Raw genomic sequence first — 22,068 nt, forward strand, 5'->3', positions numbered from 1 at the left:
TGTTTGTAAAAAAAAAAAAAAAAAAAAAAAAAGAGCTATAAAAATTCATTTGATTTGATACTCTGATACGAGTCAGAAGTAGATTTGAACAAGACTGTCCGGTTTCCAGTGTGAACATTTAAGATATTCCGTGAGGGTGTATACTTCTTTTGATGAGCTGCAGACAGTGACGGTCCTTACTACAGGCGACATAGACAGCCAAGGGTGGCATGAAGAGGGGGCGGCAAATTCCCGAGTGCATACAATGAAATTAATCTTCCCGCTGTTTCAAATGCACTACTAGCAGGGAGGTGGGGGGGACGGGTGGGGGGGTGGGAGAGACAAACCTTGCCTAGGGCGCCAAATGTGCTAGGGCCGGCACTGGCTGCACAGTTACTTGTCTTCTTCTGGTGAGCTGCAGAGTTGCTTGTCTTCTTCTGGTGAGCTGCACAGTTGCTTGTCTTCTTCTGGTGAGCTGCACAGTTGCTTGTCTTCTTCTGGTGAGCTGCAGAGTTGCTTGTCTTCTTCTGGTGAGCTGCAGAGTTGCTTGTCTTCTTCTGGTGAGCTGCAGAGTTGCTTGTCTTCTTCTGGTGAGCTGCAGAGTTGCTTGTCTTCTTCTGGTGAGCTGCACAGTTGCTTGTCTTCTTCTGGTGAGCTGCACAGTCGCTGGTCTTCTTCTGGTGAGCTGCAGAGTTGCAGTGTTGCTTGCTCGTCACTCAAGAGCTGGAGATGAGTCTCTTTAGCTTCACAAACTCCTCAGGAGTTAGAGTCCCCAGAGAGCAAGAGGACACTGGGGATCTGGGGTCTTGGTCATCCTGCTCCAGAGGTTGGGGGCTAGAGTGACTCTTAGACTGGTCTTTTCTGGGATTTCTGTCTTGTGGAGTCTGATGCTGCATGGTCTTGGCATGGTATGGCCTTGTGGCTTCCTGCTCCTCCCAGCCATATACATCCCAGCTGCGAACATCCCAAGTGCGCTGGGATGGGATTGGCTTGTAGCTGTGGGGACTGTAGGCGGGTGTTAGGGGCAGGTCACCGTTTGTGGCGGTGTGGCTTTGCATGTTTCGGTCCCTATCTATGCTCTTCTCCCTTGGGCTCCAATTCGCCATTTGTTGGGCGACATAAGGGTGGTGAAAGGGCGGGTTGGTGGGGTCAGACCTAGAGGAGGGGATGTCTGGCCTGGCCAGTGCCCACTCTCCATGCTTTGGGCCTGGAGTGCGAGGAGAGTTTGGGCCTGTGGATGTTTGAAAGGCCAGATTGCCAACCCTGGAGGCTGTGGGACCACACAGCAGGCCTTCCTTAATCCAGTCCTGGAGTAACGCAAGAGGGATCTGGATCTCCATCCTACCTCCAGACTCTCTGAGGGGGCTGGGGTGAGAACGGCTGAGATTAAGAGGCCCTGAACTGGTTTGGGCGTTCTCTTCTTTCACCTGTGTTCGCAATTCTGGACGCACCTGGGGTTTGAGTGGCTTGAGCGGGTGAACCATAGAGGGATCGCAGGGCCCGTCCTTGAGCTGGGGGATGGGGCTCCCAGATTGGGATGGGGTGGTGGGGGCATGGGGGGGGCTTTGGGAAGACCTGTTGGAAGTGAGGTCAATGACGCAGCCATCACTGTTTATCGGCGGGTACGTGAAAGAGACCGGAGAGCTCTTGCCCGCCTGTGTCTTGGGACTCTCACAGCCCTCCTCTCGAGCCAGAACCTTGGCCTGATAGAGAGGCGAGACTTTGTTTAGAAACTTTGGAGGCTTCATGGCGGAGGTCGGGGTGAAGGACGAAACTGGGTTGTTGCAGGGATCTGGACTGGAGTTCTTGCGCCTCAGGTCAAGGGGCTGGGAGATATGTCGGTTGTATCTTTCTGCCAGGTAGCGTAGGTGTTCCAGGGGCTGTTGAACAGTCTCTGTGGGGCCCAGAGGGGGTGGGTAGGGCAGTGGAGCCTGAGGGGCAGTTTGGAGCACTGAATGGGAGATATTGGGTGGCAGCAAGGGCACATAGGAAGGCAGAGTTAGATGGCTGGAGGGATAGTATTGCTGGTAGCTTACAGGCATGACCCTCACAGTGGAGTCCATCGGGTAGGTCTGCAAAGAGAAGACCAAGAGTTAGCGGCCAGAATTGGTGTTTGTGTGAGTGTAGGTGTGCATTTGTGTATGCTTGTCATTGTACCCGCTTCAAGAGGGGTGAGTGATTCGTCTTCATCTTCTCCCTGGGACAGTCCTCATCCGCACTCTGGCTGTTGTAGTAGAAACGCTTGTTGGGACGGGGTGGTAAGACTTCAATGTAGTCCTTGCCTTTGATATGACATTCATATGGCAGGATGAGTCTGGAGCGACACAAAGCACAGTTGTGAGTGAAACCCATCCTCACCGTGCCAAGGAATGCGCATCAAGACACATCGAGACTTAACACAACAGAACATTGTTCGGCGGCCATCCCTCGACACCCCCTTCTGTGTCTCTCTCTCCTTCAGCGACCCCAAACGTGGGGTCGTAGCAAGAGCCATTCGTCTTGTGTCAGTGTGTGTTGGATGTGGGTGCGTGTTCGGGCTCACTTCTCGTAGTGTCTGCGGGTGCAGGTGGCTGCGCTGGTGCTGCGAGGGTTCCCTCCCAGGGTGCTGTACACCTGCTTCCACAGCTGCTGGGATGTCACCTGGAGAGGATGGAACACTGTCAAACGCTGCTCTCAAACCGTTTATCAGAATGAAGTCCTGAAGTTTTACAGGTGAAGTCGTTTCTGTTGTTCAAATGATTCACCTTTTTTTTTACCTTACAGTCTAAGTGTCTAGCAAAATAAAAAATATAAACTTTATTTTTTATTTTTTTAGAAGTCAACTTAAAACCTAGAATTGTTTTGAATTAGCAGTTGATATGCTTTATAGGTATACCATACAGTATATACCCACATATACCCGCACATAATTGTGATATATCTGTCACTTTCCACTTCCTTGTATTCCCTTGAAAGTGGGAAGAATAACAAATAATAACTGAAGCATTTGGCAAACAGATATGGAAACTTCTTTAGAAACGCAAATAATTCGGTTGTTAACAGTCCACCGTTTCTGAGTAAATTATTAAATTACGTAAACACTGAATTTGGCAACATTTTCTAAGAAGTTGCCATATCTGTTTGCCAAATGTTTCAGAACAATTATTACTAGGGAATTTGGGGACATAACCATGCATTTTTACCTTGTGGTAGCCACCCATTTTTGCCACAGTCTTGTACATCAAAAACAGGTCAACTATAAACACAAAACACAAATCAGAAAGTTTTAGAATTTTCTTACATCAATATATGCGATACATGTGTGTGTGTGTGTGTTGGAGATTGAGATAGATATACTAACTTTGCTTGAAGCCGAGGTGGGGAATTCTTTCTATAGGTGAATCTCTCTTCGTCATGAACTGGTAGAGGTCTTTGAGAAAGGTCTCTTCCCTCATCTCCTCTTCCGGGTCAACAGTCATCTCGTCCTCTGTCTCCCTGAACGACATGGTGGCTGCTGGAGCGAACAACACGCACATACGTGTCACTTCACTGCATTACTAAAGCTCCAATATTTACATCCTGTTTCAGCCATTTTCTGTGGTGTAGACAATATTGTATATTGCACATGTTTTTATGAATAATTGAAATAGGGATGCACGACACGTACAGCATGTTCAAGCCATGTTCACAATCTCGACTCTTGCCTTGCCGATTGTAACAAATAGACCGATTGTCTGTTTGACTCTTTTCATCATGATCCTAATTTGTCAGATCCTTCATGTTCCCCAAATAGAACCAACATAGACCTTTCTAACAAGAAAAGCCTGTGTTCTCCATCCAGGGTGACAGATGGGTGTTAAACATGACCACATGATTGGCTATTGATGGAAGTTCATGTTTGATCACAGTCCGTGTTTGATGTTTGTCCACTAGTGTCAACCACGCTCGTCACACCGACAAACATGCCACTGAAATGTTTCATAGGACGGACTGTTTTCTAAGCCTGTAGGCCATTTCAAAGCTTATACTCCACTCTTTTGTTCCATTTGGGACAGGGACATTTTGAACAGTCAAACCAAGCATCAATCAAGTTATTTACAGTCCATACCGAATTACAGTTGAGGTTGTACAGCCTGTACAGCCCATAATGAGGTTTCTGTCTTCGTTGACATTTAGAGTCATGCAAATCAAAATCTCTCAGCAATTTCTGACAGATTTATTATGTACTTACATACATGAAATGTAAGTACGTTTCCTGATGTTGATGACTGATATCGTTTTATGTTTACTGTATATGTCAGTGCATTTAGTTTTCTATGTACAGTGTATGTAACAATTAAAAAAATCAGTGCTAGTTTAAAACCAGCAGATAAACCAAACGTTGTATCTCACAACTGACTATCTGGTTTCCGTCATTTCTTCTGTAACATAAAATGTGTAATTCTCACCACCAGCAGAGAAAATAAATCTGCTTAATAACACTCCACATCCCTTCTATACCCTGGTGTGCGTGTAGGAACAGCTTACCTGTGCACCCACACTGACAAGCGGAACCAATCTCAGGCCTCCAGGTACTCCACAGGTGAGGTTTTCCAGACTGGCTCAAAGACTTCTCAAGGCTCTTTTTCACACTGCACCTTATGGTCCCACGACAAGACTGCTATCACCTCAGTCTCAAAGGAACACACAGATCTACATCACAGGTATGTACAAAGAGGTGTAAACCCTGAGGATTGTTGCCGGGATGTTGAAGTCGGACCAGTCCAACCAGCTTGTGGCTGTATGACAAAAGCTATTTTGTTCCATATAATTATATCAAATTCACACATATACTTAATAACTGGAGAATTGCTTGCTTCCTGTGGATTACATTTATTAATTTTCGCTTAGCATAGGATTACAGAATTTTCGTTGCTTTTGCCTTAGAAACGTGCTAAAACCTTCCACTTATCATAAATATTCAGTAACAGATTTAAGTGTACTGTACAGTAACCATATCTAATCAAATAACAATGTATTTGTATAGCCCTTTTTACACGCAAGCATGTCACAAAGGGCTTCACATACGCTTATAGAACTCCCCTCAAGCAACCCAAACCCTCAAGGAAAACAAGGAAAAACTCCCAGAAAAACTCACTAGAGGAGAAAACATTTCAGCGAGGCATTTCCGCTCCTCCAGAGACGGTTGGTATATATTGCCTGTGCTGCAAATCACTCATTTGCAGTGACATAGAATTAACAAATAACTAGTGTAATAGTGCCCGTGATGCAGTCGGTGATTAAGATGTCAGTGAATCACACAAATTCTATAGATATATAGAATTTGTACTATAGATAGTGCATAGTGCCTGTGATAAAACTGGTGGCACACACAGATTCCTGGAATTATAGATAGGGCACAGTGCAGTGGCGGATCTAAGGGGTGGCAAGGGGTGGCAGATGCCACCCCAATAAAAAATATTAATATTATATAATATGAATATTATATATATTTTTTTAATGCATTTAGCAGACGCTTTTATCCAAAGCGACTTTGGATAAAAGACTATGTAGTAAAACAAGTTACAATTAAACAACAAAAAATATTATTTGTACATTACAGAATATTTCAAAAAATAATATTAATATTACTGTTTAATTTAAACTACAATAATGTAGCCTAATCATTTACCATAGGGAGTACTGTACCCCCACCTCTGGGTTTGATTCACCTCCAGGAAGCCACTCAACAACTTCCTTCTGTCACCCCATTGCCACCCCGAATGAAAATCTCTAGATCCGCCCCTGGCACAGTGCCTGTGATCAGAGTGAAGGGTCTGGGAGGATTTCCCATGATGCCCGTGAAGGCACATGAAAGATGGGGATTGTTTTAAAAAATCAACTCCGTTGGATTATTAAGAGGACACCTGTGATATTTTGAATTCTGTGCCCAGTTATTCAGATAATTGTTGAAAAACTAATGTGGGACACACAAACAAACACACGCACACACACACATTCCTGCTATTATTGGAGAGATACCCAGACAGGCTTGTGTGTCAACATTTGAAAAATTTGCCGTTCAGACGCCTAAGTTTCTTCTGTAGTCAGGACAAAGAAAATGTTACACTTGGCCAGTTGTTATTATTGTGGATTACGATGTCTGTGTCAACTGGTTTTTCCTCTTAAACTGTTGATGTGTCTAAAATTGAACTCATCTATTATAACTCTGTGACTTCTCAATTTAGCAAATCTAAAATTCATACAAATGTCATTTTGAAGTAGAACCATTGTGTTGTTGTCAGAATGGAATGATGATTACACCTTTTAAAAAGTCAAGTCAGTTGGATATTATAAAGTAAAAAATGCATTTTATAATGTAATTATGAAATAAAATACAAGCTAAAAAGGACCATGCCAATGAGCTGCAGATATACTCAGAATCAGAGAATCAATGAGGGTCTTCATATCCCAGTATGATATTTAGAAATGTTCCTATAGGTAATCTGCTCAGTAATGCTTGTGTGCAGACCAATACCATGTTTTCATTGCATGGCAGGTTGGTGAGTGACAGAGATGGAAAGTGTCATACAGACAGTGCTGTTTCAGATGTCTGGGTGTGACCATGGCGGTTTCCTATGAGCCATGACGGTTGAAACGAAAAACATGGTTCCTTGATGGAATCACATTCCAATCAGTATTACTAATTTGTGGTTCAGGACAGTATTAAGGCCCAATACTTCCTGATAGTGACAGTGCTCCAACGGCTGTGTGTTTATCATTCAGTCACTGTTCAAACAAATAGGCTGCATTTAGTTAGTAATTGAAGGTGTGTGCTAATTGAAGGTCCATGCCTTCCCCTTCCGAGGACTTGAATACTGCAAGCATTCAAAGACCCGGACACACACGTTTTTTTAGGCAACCTTCATTCGTGAGAAATAACTACATTTAAATAATATCATTAAAAAATGTGTGATGATAAAGTCTAACGTCACAAAACATCACAATTTGTATCATAGGCCTACCTCATTAGTGATTTATAAGATAAGAATATCTCATAAATCACTCATGAGGTATGATACGAATGTGTTTCAAGTCTAAACTCAATGTTCAGATGCTTAATAAGAATAACGTGCTTGAAAGCTGCAACCCTGAGGGGCTAAAATAGGGTACCAGTAGTTCAGGTTCAGAGTCTAAATCACTGTTAAAACCCATTTGTAGGTTTTTCTTTTTAAACAGACATGGACCAAAACAAAGAAGAGTAGGGGCATACAATACGGGGCATAAGAGTAGGGGCATACGTATCTTCTGTAACGTCTTGTTACAATCCACTACCTTCAATGGACATTTTGTCCTGCAATCTACAGTATTTAACACAGGCTGTCCATGACATCTTTATAGTCTTTGGGGACAAACATTAAAGGTGGTTCATTCCTGATTTGTCACAATGATGCAACTAGTTCAAGTTAGTCTCCAGGTTCTGGCTAGTTACTGTGCTAAACAGGGATGGACAAATTGAACACATTTTAACTCATTACTGAAAATACATTGTGAGTGCATCGACATTAAGGCTGTAGACATGGCCGTTAACCCTCAATCTCTCTGGTCACGTTGTTTAACAGAATACACATGATCTGCTTTTTACAATCAATCACTTAATTCCATTTATTTATTAAGCACATCTAAAAAACGGTGTCAATCAACGTGCTGACACCTCCTAATAACATATATGATGAACACGTTTCCCTGTAATATCTGGTGTGCAGGAGAACCATCACTTCTTTCACAGTTTTGGTATTCTGCTGTCAGTTGGACATCACTATGATGCTAGGCCTGTTGCTCAAGATAATAACATTCCTAGCTTTATGCTGGTCGTGACAGATGACTTTGGAGGACTTTGTGTTCCGTTAAATGCACTTGCTGTTCTATAACCTGTTATTATCTGAGGTGTAGTGTTTGTTTTCACCATTTAAAATATGCTGTTTATTATAGGATGATGGTAACCCGTCATTATCTGTGCTGACTTATGATATGAATCACACAACACATTTGTTCAATTTCATAGTGCGTGGGTGGGTTTCGTAACAGGAAAGGTTAACAAATTGTGACAGAAAAAGACAATACCATATTGGATTATGTCTTTTTGAGTTTGCACAACACAAGGACATTAGCCCAAAATCTGATGTTGACAGCATTACTTTAATTGCCTCACATTGTCAGTTAAGTTTCTAGATTAGCTTGATAAATTTAACTTAAACCAAGGCTTCTTGTCGCTGGTTCAATCTCCTCCCCTCCACGTGTTAATTCAACTATCTTTACGCAACTGTACGTGGTAACTTGCATGGTAGCAGAGTGGCGCAGCGGAAGCGTGCTGGGCCCATAACCCAGAGGTCGATGGATCGAAACCATCCTCTGCTAGTTTTCTTTTTTTTTTTTCATTGTAGTTGTCAGTAATTTTTTTGGGGTGGTGACCCTTTGGTAAATGTTGCTGTGTATAGCATTCCACTATTGCTTGTAAAATTAGACCAAAATGTCTTAATCCTTTCGTCACAGTCGAAACACCGTACCGAAGCAATTTTGGCGCCATCATCTGGTTGGTTAACCATGTCACAGCTATTTATGCTCCGGTTGCTGAGCAACCGAGAGATACACTTATGGCAAAAGCGGAGTTACGTTGGCGTTCTAGAACATTAGCTCTACACAATATTTGTTGCCCGCCGGTAAGTATGCTACTCTTTATTGCAAACGTTGGTATATGAAAAAATGGTTTGTGATTCACAAAATTCTGAAAATACAGATCTATACAGTCAGTTATCCTAAACATAATCAAGCTCACTTAACGCTATATTTTCCGTTAGTCATCTCTCTATTATCTTTGAACACATATCGTGCCCTTTCGAGTTTTGAGTAGCCACGTACAGTAGTGGCTGATGAATAAGCATAGGCACGTGGAAGTACACTTGCATTGATATAAACGGACATTGAAAAACCTGCAGGTGTCGTATTCGTGCGAGCATGTCCCGCTCGGCAGCCAAGTCACGAGGGGAAAAGCCTAGGGCAGGCTCGGTACCCGTACCCCCTCCTCCACCCCCTTCGGCTCTGGAAGCAGTGGACATAATTCCCGGTCGCCTCACAGAGAACGCCTGGGTTGCTATGACGACACAGGAGGAGGGGGAAGAGGTGGTGGCAGAGATCATAGCAGATCTGAAGTCTACCGTCTTGGACAAATGCTATGAACAGTACATCGAAAAACAGGTACGTGACTTAATGAAGAAGATTGACTGGCATCCCGTTTAAACGCTGTCTAATAAGAATGTTTGACTTGCTTTCATTCTCTCCTCTAACTCTGGCATCAAGCTGGTACCATACACTGCCTTCTGGGCTTGCAGCAGCCTGGTTGAAACAGTGGACTGGCTGTTCCTGGCAAGGGATGAGGGGGAGATGGCAGAGAGCGCCCCCTTGTGGGCGGAGGACTCCGAGGCTGTCACTTCGCCCTGTGACTCATGGGCTGAAGGCTGTGTGCCAGTGCACTACTCCCGGGTCAGCTCACACACACCTCTACTCCAGGTAGCTCCATACAGATGACACACACACACACACACCTCCTCACATGCTGTCTATATGCCCTCTGCAGAAGCTACTGGATTTCAATTCAGTTAAATCGACAGATTTACGGGATTTACAGCGCAAGTCTTGGTCGCCGATGAGACAAGATCTCAACAGGTTCCGGCGGGTTCCGACCCCAACAACGCCTCGGGGCACCGGGGAACCTGCCGCGACAGAGGAGAGTGACCCAGAGAGGCCTCCAGTCCACACGGCAACATCTGAAACCACACAGAGGAGGACATGGCAGGGCCGGCTGCCGCGCGCTCCCACAAATGTGAGCCGGAGCCCAGGCATCTCAAAAGACAACCTGCTAACCCAACCACCTCACCATAGAAGGAGAACTGGCTCCCTTCATAAGAAACTCGATCCGTCCCTTTTCCCTGTGAGCTGTTACTGGCCCGAGGTGGAAGTCCTGGAGCCTTGCCCCTCGCTGCAGAGAAATGGGGGGCTCACTGCCCAGTTCCAGCCCAACCAGCAGCACTGCAACAGGGGCACATCGGCCTCCGTACCCCCCCGTGCCCACCACCAAGGGTTACCTAGTGTCCGGAGAAGGAGCGTCATCCATAAGCCTCAGCGGCCGATCTTCCACGCTGGTGCCCAGCAGAACAGCTTCAAGCTGGGCTTCACCCCTCTGTTCGCCGGGCTCTCTCTGGACACCATGGAGCTTGGCCCTGGAGTGAGCTTTAGGGACCCGACCGTGGGCCAGTCAGGCCCTGAAGGGGAGGACACAGCCTGGCTGCCCCCGATGAAGCCAATCAGAAGCAGCCTGTTGGAGTTGAAGCCAATCAGAAGCAGCCTGCCACCTTTGTTGTGGTCCCTGGATGAGGTAGTGACAGGGCACTCAGCAGGGGTCAGCCCTCCCACTAGCTGAAGGACTAGCTGGAACATACTGCCACCCACTGCAAGGTCTATCGCTGAAATACAACACATGGACTAGTATACTTTAAAATTATGTTTGCTCATTTTGATTCAAAAAAATATGTTCCCTTGTGACCTTGCGTTGCAATTTAATAACAATCCTTTTGCGTTCGTAAAAAAGGTCAACATCTGATCATTATATGACACATGCGAGCTGTTTACATAATTGCTTTTGACGCTAAAGCAATCTTCATTCCTGGGAAGATCGTAACATGCTGCCGTAGTGGTTCTGTGGGTTGAATATTGATGTTCAGTATGTGACCACATAGCTGTGCTGTGGATCCTATTTTCAGTTTTTTTCACCATGAGAACCCGAATCAGAAGACGAAGATGCTACACGCTGAGTTAAACCAACTCATGCTTTGACCACAGGAAGTGACATGAAGATACAGAAGGAAATCTGTATTATTGAGTGTTTGTCTATTGGAACTGAGCCAGAAGGTGGAACGCCTTTGTCATAGCCTACATCCTAGTCACTGGCATGTGACTGCAACTGTGTTGTTGGTAAATAATGTTCCGTTCACCCTGTGTTGTATTTTATTCTACCAGACCTAGTGATCTGAATGTAAATATTTGATTTCATGCAGAAAGTAAATATGAACCTTCAAGCATCAGACAAAGTCCTTAATTAAAGATGAAGATATTGACTGATTTATAATTTATGTACTATGGACATATTGGGAACAGTGTATTTGTAGATACATAACCTATGAGCTCAAACTTTGTAGTTCTTTTCTCCTTAAAGCCATGGTCGGGTGTACAGATAAAACAGGTAATTTCAGAGGCAATGATTGACACCAGATGTGTGTGTTGATCTCCCACCAGCAAAGGTCACACCACAGAGTGATTCCAAAGGTCACCAGGCCCTTTCTGAAGCTTAGAGGATTCAGACTGCTCTGGGGCCAGATCTCTGCCATTGATATTCGTTCCAAAGCTGAACATTTCACAGATGACATTTAGTGTCCCACAGAAATTTCCTTTCTTTCCCCCCCCCCTCCATTTTCTCGGCAGACAACAATCCAGCGTTTAGTGGTTTTCGGAATTCAAATGACTCAGGAAACGAGACGCACCTCGGTTTCAGATGAACGCTCTGCAAATAGCGTTTCAAAATGGCCGCCAAAATGTTTTTGCCATCTTACACGTCTGTCTATCTCAGCAAGACCGGATTATGGAGCGGGGCAGTGCCCTGGGCCTCGGGCTGCCAGAGGGACTCCGAGTCTCAGGTCCAAGACCTCAGGTCAATTTCCTCTGAGGAAATTAAACGCCAAGGCTCTTTGTGCGCACGGCACAAGCTGACCATTTGCAGATGAGAGCTCGGAGCCAGGTGTGACTCTTGAGGGGAAGGAGAAGTTTAATATTTATGGCCCTACCAAAGCTGAAATCAAACCTACGCCCTTTCAATTGAGTCAGACCTTGTCTGACAGCTACACAGACGAGGAAGGCAAGAAAGACACCAATTTAGGAAAGCGTGGGAGGCTTCCAAAAATATATTTGCCCAGGAGCTTCACAGGACCATATATCGGTCCCGCCCCTCACTATCTATCATGAAGAGTTGTTGAAGAAAAGTTTAAATAAACACAATACACATTTGTCAGAGATAAGTGCTATATCATTTTATTGTTTTTATACATAAAATAGGAAAGAGTAGTACATGAAAGAAAGACAAGTAACAAGTTTGCAACAGTTAACCTAAGGGCCAGACACCCTTCGACGGACCACCGCTGTTCGTTTGGAGCTGTTACATTCAGTCTCTCTCTCGCTCTCATTCTGAACAGTATTGTTTATGCATGTATGGTTTCATGTTTGATCCTTCAACCACCCGTTAACCTTTTTTGGGGGCGGGCTGTTTTCTGACATGCATGTTTTATTAGGTTACTGTAGGTTTATCTTCCTGGTACCGTTGTGTTGCTCACGTTGCACAGCATGTGGTCCACAGCTACATTTGGCTCCTTTCCCAAACCCACAAGCACATATGCTCCACATCTGGTGAAACTTATCGGGTGGAAAAAACTATCCTTGCACAACAACACCTGGTGCTGTTGCCAGTACCAGATCCTACAGATTTATAAGTAGTCGGTGCGAATTCACGTCTAGCAACAGCTCTCTGGGTTTATCATAGATCACCTGTACTTCTATTATTATATGTTGTTATCTTTGATTCTGATGGACTTTGGTGCAGCTGAATATAACTTATGAGTGCATACCACCAACTAAATAATATATCATCTGAAATATCTGCTACACCTGCCCAGCACCAAAATATGTCAATATCATGGAAAAAATAGGGAATCCCTCAAAAGGAGTCATAAAATGCCTTTACATGGTTTTATCTCAGCCCCTCTACTCTCTGGGATCCAGACATGAATTCAACAGCAAACAACAGATTTCAAATACTTGTGAGGAGATCCTTCATCTTTTGACTTTGTTGTTTGGTGTTTTTTGTGCTAAAGCAGGGTTGTGACAGTTGTATCAGATAGAAAGCATGAAGGAGGAACATTTCCGGTTCTTTGCCTAGTTTGAAGAAGTTGCTGACACTATAACTGAAACATAAGCTTCATAGTCAATTGAAAATCAAGGGACATGTAAATACTGCTGGCAAATCTTCCCTACCCTTTTTGTATGTGTTCATATACATGAATCGGGTTTGAAGGAGAATGGCGACTCATGCTCGGAAATGTGGAGAGAACATACTGTTCTAGACAGGCATTAGTACCATGATCCGAATGTTTTGAGCATGGTATGATCTTATCATTTGATGGATTCATACTTTATATCGAAAGAGAGGTTCAACTGTATCATAGGCGGGATATAAAACACGATATAACTGAGAAAATGAATATAACTGAATTGTAAAATGTCCACATGTGGATAACAGCCGACAGGTCAACATATGGACCTGGGGAAAGATGAAAACTCATGCACACTCCTTGGCGGTGAGGCTGGATAGTTTAAGCCTCTCCTCTCTCTCACCCTTCTCCTCCTCCTCCATCCTCTCCCGGGCTTCCCCTTCCACGTGGTAGCCCACCATCAGCTGATACACCATCACCCCCACCACGGCACCCAGGAAGGGGGCAAAGATAGGCACGAAGAACCAATAGCTGCAGGCTCTGTGGATTTTGGAGCACAGACGCTTGTGTAAATTTGGACTCCTTTTCGCTCATATCTCCTGTCATAGACCATGAGTACAGGAAATGGCCCGTGCGTCACAACAATTTGACACGAAGGACGAAACGTGGCCTTTGAGACAAATGCTTTTGTGTGCGGACGCAAACGAACGCAGCAAAAGAAGAAGAGGGAGGGAGAGAAACGGTTAAAGGGAAAGGCACTCACGTGAAAACCTCACCCCCCCAGCCTGCCAACGCGGTGAAGAGGCGCGGGCCAAAGTCCCTGGCCGGGTTCACAGCATAGCCCGAGTTGAAGCCCATCGATAGGCCGATGACCAGCACCACAAAGCCCACGGTGAAGGCCTCAAGTCCTCTGGGGATAGGGTTGTTATAGGGATCCACTATGGCCAGGATGCACACAATCAGGGCTGCGGTGCCAATCATCTGCAACGCATAGTCTGGATCAGTGTCGTCAGTGGTTGCGCTGTTGGGATTCCACGACTTCAGGTATCAGGGTTAAATGTGGAACTGGGTTTTCAGATAGGGGCTACTGTCAGTATGTTAAGATAACACAGAGAATCATTGGGCTTGTATGACTGTTTAGCCTTACCTGATCAAAGAATCCGTTAAGAAGGGTGAGATGTTTTGAGGGGTAGGTGGCAAAAATGCCGGCTGTCGCGTTTTTCCCCACCACGATGAGTGTGCCTTGGGCGTAGTCCCACAATGCATCTGTAGAAAACGAAGGTATCACACAGTGTGGTATGTCGAAAGACGTAAACGTCACGACATCTTTGAAGAACCACATCGATTGGGTCGAGCTCTTGGCCGTCTGAGGTTTCGTGTGGTTTTGTTTTTGGACTCTGGTAGCTCACTCACCAAAATACATGCCAAATATGATTCCCGATCCTAAAAAAGCACCGAGAGTCTGGAAGAAAAAGAACACTGGGAACTTCCTCCAAGGCTCTCTCCCCAGCAAACACAGGGCAAAGGTCACAGTTGGGTTTAGGTGGCCGCCTGGGAAAAGAAGAAGAAGAACAACAACAAAAAAGCCCATTATGTGTTGAACCGCAGCCCGCTTACACTCAATTTAAAGACAGACCGAAGCCAATATGAAACTCGCCTCTAAAAATCACTTTCTTTTCTTAGAGGGAGAGAGAGAGAGAGAGAGAGAGAGAGAGAGAGAGAGAGAGAGAGAGGAACAGGCCCCCAGACTATCCTTACTAATGGGAGTAAAACGCCTGTCGGGTTGGGATGTCTCTGTGACACGGGAATAGAAGGGAGTGAAAAGACTCAGAGATGTTATTCCATAAAGCTTGTGTTTTTTCTCTCTACTATATGCTATATATGCTTTGAAGGAGGGGGAATCTGATGAAGTGCTGCTCGGATGGTACATTCATGTGGGTGAGTGTCTCCACCTCATACGTTGAGCTTTTTTGTGGCGTGGTAGGAGGTACCTAATTATAAGATTCTTACTTTCTCCGCCACACACGTATTAGTGGGTGACGGTCTCATTATGAAACCACTGAAACTGCAGCATTCTCCCTCCCTTGTTAGACAGTGGATACTAGTGATAAAAATGTCCATTGTCAAACCAAATAGCTTTGCAAAGAGAACGAGAAAGTGTCTTCCTCCATTTGGAATTGGTGTCTTGCTGAATCCTCGCCGTTGATTAGCCTTTTAATTTCTCCAACTGTAAATGTTTTACTCAAGATGCTTCTACTGAAGACTCCTATTTGAGTCATTCTCTACGGTCTCTAATACTCACAGGATGCCGGTGAATGCGTGAACTCTCACCTGAAACCTGGCCACTCACGAGGATACCTAAAGTGGCGGCGAATCCAAACGCAAAGTTGACAGTGAGGAACATGCCATGAGAGCCCCCGCTCAACACCAGCTGTGCAACGGCTCCACAGCCAAACATCTACAGAGAAGAGACCAACACAAGTGAGAGACCATCCATCACACACAGCTGAACGGTTACAATGTGCAGTCTCAAAAAACCCACTCCTGAATCTCCTCGACGGGGCTTTCATTTTTCTTCCTTCTAAAGGACTGAAACGAACCGAGTGAGTAAAGACTATTTAAGAGGCCTGTTGCTATGCGCAGACAAACCCGACAGGTAAAAAAAACAGACCACCCACGATACCACCGTCAGCAGCTCCCCCCCAGGGTCTGGCCTCGCACCGTGCCTGCAACCTTCACCCAGGGCGAGGCTGCCTCGGACCTGGGAAATCACACCCCGAGTTATGGGTGGTATTGCGGAGCTTATTGACGGTCTGAGTTTCCTGGCTGCACCTGTGGAGCTCTCAGTGGACAGCTGGCCCAAGCCCAACAGAGAGACTGTATGCCAGTGGGCTATGAGGTTTCACTCAGTAGCGTAGCCAAACACTGTCTCAGGCACCTAGACCTCTGACTGCGCTCCAGGAGAATAACAGATGGCCAGCCCCTCTCAGCTGGTCAAGCCGCAGATACTGTTTTTTGAGTTACTGTACCGTGGAAAACAGACGAACCAAGGTAGCTGTGTCTGGTTGAACTTCACCTGGCTTTTATTTCAAAGACGATGCATGCCAGGGAGGGCCGAGTGGAGTTGTTGATTACGTTTCGACTTCTCTGTTTTTTGGGGGAGTATGCAGGTGAATGTACTGGATGAATTACAACCGACCATATCAGGGCTTCTCATTTTACAGATGAGGAAAAAATCTCTGTACAATATGTGACTCTAGATGCTAGAGATAACTGTTTTCTCTCTTCATCAGAATAAATGTATTGCTGTGTGGAGAATAATTACAAAGACCTTGATTTTTTGGTGTAAAAAAAAAAAAATAGGCATTCATTTATGTTCTCATATACAACACAATAATGCGTAAACACTTTTGTTGCACACATTCACACCAGTGTGAGCTTTCCAAAATGAGAAAATCGTCAATGTATAGACAGACAACAATATAGCCATTGTTTGCAAGTACAATCCTTCAGCAAAAAAGGTTTTCCACACAAATTCACATATCCCACTCTTGTCAATAACAGTTGATACTGGGGAATCCACATGATGTCTCTCTGGAATTCCGGTCCAGGCCAAACTTCGGCTCCTACTCACCACCAGGATCAGGGTTCCCAAACATTCAGCCAAGGCCTGTCGGAGAAGCATGTGACGAATCTGGAAGCTCCGCGCCAGCTTGTCCAAAATAGTCTTCTGTCTTCCCATGATGCAGCTGTGTCAGGGTCGTCCAGTCCAGCGTCTAATTCAGGGAGGACTGTGCATCCTCTCTTTAAGCATAACATGGATCCCTCCCACATCCAGAAAAAAACGAGTACACAGTCCTCCTGGATATTCTTCCCCTCCCTCTATACCTCCACCCATATCTCTTTCCCACACTCTCCTGTCTCAAGACTCCAGTCCTTCCATTTGTTTTACCTGACCTCCCTGCTTTGTTTTCAGCTTGCTGCTCGGATTTGGTGCGACAGCTCTGTGGCAGTCCAGGGCAGCATCGTATTAAAGTGAACTGTTGTCACAGAAAAAGGTAGTACAAAACCTGAATTTCAACACGTGTCAGTTGTCTTGTAAGTTTGCTGACTATTAAAAGTAGGACATGTCAAACATGATAGAATCGTTACCTATTCCACATGTGAAACCATTTTCTGAGAAGTTACCAAGTGAATTCTTCTCACTGGTAACTGGACATTTTTCAGGCAACAGCAATCACCAGTTTGACTAAAACCACACAGATTCAGAATAATAGGAAACTGTGTTTTAGAGCCAGATGAGACCACTGTGGGATTCCTGGAGATCTTGAGTCAGATATTGGACTTGATGGATGGACACGGTGGTCTACTAGTGCGATTAGCTTAACAGCTTGTTCCCTGTCCTCACTGCGGCTGTTCTAAATCTGCTGGCTGTTCTATATCCCGCCTCGGGTAAATGTGATAGAACAGGTTGTAACTGATATGGCATGGCTGAGTTTGTGCCCTGGATCAAGGACTTTTGTCCTTCTCTTCAAAAGGAACACAGCAAATTTTCAAGGAGGCAGGAATTAAGGGCTTTTGTCCCAGCAAAAAAGTAGCACACCGCCCCTTGTCAAAGGGAGTTTTTTGTCCATGGGCCATTCCTCCAGTATGACATAGCAAGGTGAGCAATATGGCTGGGTTCAAGTACAAAAGTGACTTGAAAACCGCTGTTGGGAACACACACACACACACACACCACGTGCAAGGAACACAAACACACACGCTTGCGCCGGGGGAGTGGCACCGGAGAAATGAGTCTCTGCATCTGTCCCATCCTGCCGTCCGTCCTCTTAGGGCAGCCAAGAGCAGTGGGCCCTCACAACAGCACTGCTCAGGCAGGTCCAAGTGCTCACCCATGTTCTGGCCAGGGACACCAGCAGGAGAGCAATCATCTATATTGGGGATTGTTTTTAACAGAGGAAACCCCAGGTGAGCGCAGGGAGAACATGCAAACTGGACACAAAAAGGCCTAGGCCCACGTTGTTCTTTTAATGAATCGAAAAGCCAGTGGAAACATCCGTCTGCATGTTTAGGAAGACATTCATACATTTCACACTGAAGAGTAACCCTTCCTTCACTGGTGACCCGTCAATAAAGAGCTGACAGAACAATAGCCTACACTTGGTTTGCTGCTGACTGACCCCATCTGTACCAGTTTCCTGGCTGCCTGTCCAAGTTTTGAGACCTGGTTAGTTCCATTTTCCTTAAGCTTTTATCCAGACATACCAGCTTGTCAGACGGCAGCCCAGAATGAAAGAAACGGTCTCTTTCCCTTATCACTAGCGCCTAACTGATGCCGGTTTGACATTCGAAGCGAGATTCTTCTTGCGGCCTGTCAGGTTTTACCTTTCAAATTGTCCGTGCTGCAACAGGGTCCTCACCCCTCTTTTACATACAAGAACCTGTCTAATGTCAAAGATCTCTCACTGCCTCTCTATCTCTCTCCCACAAACAAACACACACACACGCACAGCTCAAATGAGACATTATAACAGAAAATCTCAGAACATTTAGACAAAGCTTAATGGCATGTTGGACACATTTGTTGGAGGGAACTTCAATAATTCAGTAGCACAGGGTAGCACCCCAGAGAGATTTTGTGCAGGTGAGGAATGAGGTCCCTGTCTGACGCAGAGGAGGAGTAGCTAATGAGCTCTGAGAGGGATAGGGCTAAAAGCTCATTGGCGTAACCATCAAATGTTTCCCCTGCCTGTATGCTAATGGACTTATGAATAATGTGGCATTCTACTTGATTCCACTGTGAATCACAGACTCTGGGTTTCACTCACTGATTGTCCGCCGACAGAACCAGCTTCTTATAAAAATGTTCCCATCGCTTGTCTTGAGATTTTGCTTTTGGGTGAAAATAGCCTTCGGCTACAAGCATTTACTTCAGATAGGATGGGAAATCATGTAACAACTGAGATGCATATGTTCTCATTGTCAGACTTAGTCAATTTCTCGATGTCACGGTATCATGCTTGTGCTCGCTTTGTGTCACGGCTATGGCCGTGCCCGTTAGATGTTTTGATTGGGTTCTTGGTTTTCCCTGCCCTTGTGTGTGTCGTTTTCTGATTAGTTCTGAGGGTTGTCACCTGTGTCAGTTTGCTAATTCGTTCTGAGTGTTGTCACCTGTGTCTTGTTTGGTTCGATACTTAAGGTTATGTTTTGTGTCCAATCTTTGTTGGTTGTTGTGTCTGTACAGATGGGTTTCTGTGAGTATCCCTGTCGTTCTTGTTTTGACCAGTAAGGGCTGTATCTCTGTGTCTCTGTCTGTGTCTCTGTCTCTGTGTCTCCCTCTCTGTGTCTCCCTGTCCCCCTTTCTCTCTGTCTGTCTCTGTCCGTCTCCCTGTCTCCCTGTCTCTCCCTGTCTCTCTGCACTTGGGTTCATCCCCCTCACACACTGATACATGGCTCATCATTGCTAAAACATCAGAAGTTATGTGTTCATAGGTTCTACAATTTATTTTGCAATCATACACAGTGCACGTACACACATTTCAACAGTGAAGCAAACCCATCTCCAACACTCATACACACACCTTCTAGAACATTCCTGAGCGTGCCAGGTTCCTTTTCTACATGAAATAAAATGCAGACCACAGAGGCCAACTAATAAATACAAAACAGGGAGACAAATCGGGTGCCTTGATGGAAGGCGATGCAGAACAAAATGCACTGAAAATGCACTTGCTCACACCTGTATGCTGTGACTTCCTGTCCTGGCCTGGCAATGCCAAGCAGACAGACCCTGTTCAGACCTGATCCTCATTCAAGCACTGCCTCTAAGCCCCCTGGGAGCCGGAGTAGTTATAGGATATCAGCTTTCCAATCTCAGTCTATTCTCTCTGTTGGATATGGAAGGTGTGATCCTGAATATGAGCCCCACTCTGACTGGATTACCATCGTAAAAAGAAAACACACACACCAACAGTCACAAACATACACACACGGGCACAACACATTTTCTTGAATTCTATTTTCATCTGTCATTTTGTGAGCCCGTATAGCTGTAGAGAGGCCATTTAAAATGGCTTGCTTTTGTACAGTGAGCTTCAGATTCAGGCCATGCTCCTATGGTATGGCAGTGTTTTAGCAACATTACTGTATCCCATAGCACCTACTGATTAGCCCTACAGCAGGATACTTTTAATCTTTGCAATTTATTGCAATTCTAGTCCTGGTCACTAACAAAGTACAAGGTGGACAACGTCTAACTATGAGTTATCTACTGGTAGCTTAACTGCTAAAATTGTTATATATTATTATCATTATTATTATATTATATAATAGTTTGTGGGTTTAAAAATAATAATTTCTCTCATCCTTAGCTTTGTTCTGGCTGGTGGTGACCAGTAGAAGGCAGTATTTGACCACAGCTTCTCTCTGCGTCTGCCTGAAGCATGGTATGTACAACAATCCAGCGACTGGGGTTTTTGAATGCAGGCATGGCAAGCTGTCCCTAGGGGAGTGTCGAGCGGGGCAGGTGATGCGTGAGGACCCTGCCTGTGGTTCTGAGGTAAGCCATCTGGTCCCACGCGGGATCCACTCTCCACCCTGCGCACGGCCGCGTAGCTCACCCGCTCTCCTTGAGACTCACACATTGAAATTCATCATCGTCAACCCTAACGGCCTTAGTTAAGTTGAGAAACGATTCCCTCATTGAATTAACTCGGCGCCGCTGTTTGTTCTGCGAATTGTCTGACGTTTTCATTGCCAGTTCCTGTAACTACACAAAAATAAGTTGGACAGCACATGCTTTGTCATCTTTAGGAAGGGACTTGCTGCATGATGTTGAGGAGAAAGACATCAATTTAAAGACCATAGCAAAATGGAAGGAAACAATTACCATGAATTCACAATTATTAACCATGAAACTTGTATTCAGTCATAAACCATGTGCTATTTCCTCAAGACCTTTGAAAGCCACAGGTACCGTTGATGAAAGCATTACTGACTCCTCAGAGATAACATGTTACCTTTAGTTTCTTTGAAAATTCCGGCTTTAGAGATAATTGGAAAGGGGCTCATGAAGGGGGAAAAAATCCTATCGATCTTTCTTTTCTGTTTTCTGAATTCTCCATCTAGAACACAGAATGTGTCGTGCTTGTCACGTTGTTCAGAATAAAGTGTAGCCTAATAAATGGAAGCACAAAAGGTCAGCTCTCCACCTCCCCTCCTCCTCCTCTCTGTTTGTCTGACTCCCAGCACTCAAACGTGAGTTTATGTGCACTGCTGTCAATCGCAATATGAAACCGAACTCCGTGTCTCGCAGTGTCACACAGTGAGGCAACACAGCTGTGTAAGACCGTGGTAAGAAGGCCTGAACTCTGTGTTGGGTTTTTCGAGAATAGTTTGCTAATAGTTAAGCAGTTATTTCAGTGCTAATTAGAGCACATACATTTTCACTTATCCCGTGTATTCTCAGGTGACAAAGGCGGCTTTTAATAATGCAGAGTTATACCACTTATTTCTCTGTTAATTCCATGTAATGCTTGTAATTGTTTTTATTGAATTACAAGTTTGTTTGTATGTACTTTCTGTACTTTTACGAACTTTGTATTTATGATTTTCTTGAGTAATAATCAGAGAGTTTCTTGTGTAGTACCTAATCTGATTTCCATGTGCAATAGTTATTCCTCTCCTTAGTAGCCAGTGAATAACCCTTTAATGATGTATTCTCATATTCCTAAATGATATACATTTGTCTAAACATAATACTGACAACTCGACCACTATAACCTTTTCGTTAGGGAATTCTTGGTGGTTTGCATTTCTCATGGCCAATACCCACACATCAATATCTAAGTAAAGGAGAGTCTACTCTCGGTTATTTGATTGCATGGCAAATCATCTTGTGATACTAACTAATGTGCAGGTTCTAGTGGAAGAGATGGTAGGTAGCTGAATATTGACCAACCTTCGAGCTCTGTACGTTCCTGACACGCACTGGTGCTTTCGCTCGTACGTTATTGGCAGTGTAGCACTTCTTCTGTGG

General features: G+C 44.7%; 3 protein-coding genes across 4 annotated transcripts; 1 reads left to right on the top strand and 2 right to left on the bottom strand.

Annotated features, from left to right (window-relative positions):
• Positions 1-7: 7 nt before the first annotated feature.
• On the bottom strand, positions 8-4,634 carry arid6 (AT-rich interaction domain 6). 2 transcript variants are annotated; one of them, XM_047014225.1, is made up of 6 exons: positions 4,486-4,634; positions 3,320-3,469; positions 3,162-3,214; positions 2,522-2,619; positions 2,137-2,293; positions 8-2,051 (listed from the first exon to the last, which is right to left on the bottom strand). In XM_047014225.1, the coding sequence occupies exons 2-6, from the start codon at positions 3,462-3,464 to the stop codon at positions 696-698; spliced, it is 1,809 nt and encodes a 602-aa protein (XP_046870181.1). In that variant the 5' UTR covers positions 3,465-3,469; positions 4,486-4,634; the 3' UTR covers positions 8-695. The 2 variants fall into 2 exon arrangements, with proteins under 2 accessions (XP_046870181.1, XP_046870180.1); XM_047014224.1 differs by having other exon boundaries at positions 3,320-3,472.
• Positions 4,490-11,064, top strand: LOC124462600 (uncharacterized protein C2orf81 homolog). Its single transcript, XM_047014229.1, has 4 exons — positions 4,490-4,661; positions 8,934-9,192; positions 9,295-9,504; positions 9,623-11,064. Exons 2-4 carry the CDS (start codon positions 8,953-8,955, stop codon positions 10,412-10,414), a joined length of 1,242 nt encoding a protein of 413 aa, XP_046870185.1. The 5' UTR covers positions 4,490-4,661; positions 8,934-8,952; the 3' UTR covers positions 10,415-11,064.
• Positions 11,065-12,059: 995 nt separating this feature from the next.
• On the bottom strand, positions 12,060-16,800 carry LOC124462601 (aquaporin-3-like). The gene is made up of 6 exons (XM_047014231.1): positions 16,663-16,800; positions 15,360-15,486; positions 14,442-14,579; positions 14,176-14,294; positions 13,792-14,009; positions 12,060-13,568 (listed from the first exon to the last, which is right to left on the bottom strand). The coding sequence occupies exons 1-6, from the start codon at positions 16,768-16,770 to the stop codon at positions 13,376-13,378; spliced, it is 903 nt and encodes a 300-aa protein (XP_046870187.1). The 5' UTR covers positions 16,771-16,800; the 3' UTR covers positions 12,060-13,375.
• Between the last annotated feature and the right edge of the window lie 5,268 nt (positions 16,801-22,068).

The sequence above is a fragment of the Hypomesus transpacificus genome, unplaced genomic scaffold (genome assembly GCF_021917145.1).
Source record: "Hypomesus transpacificus isolate Combined female unplaced genomic scaffold, fHypTra1 scaffold_227, whole genome shotgun sequence".
Classification (NCBI taxonomy): Eukaryota; Metazoa; Chordata; class Actinopteri; order Osmeriformes; family Osmeridae; genus Hypomesus; species Hypomesus transpacificus.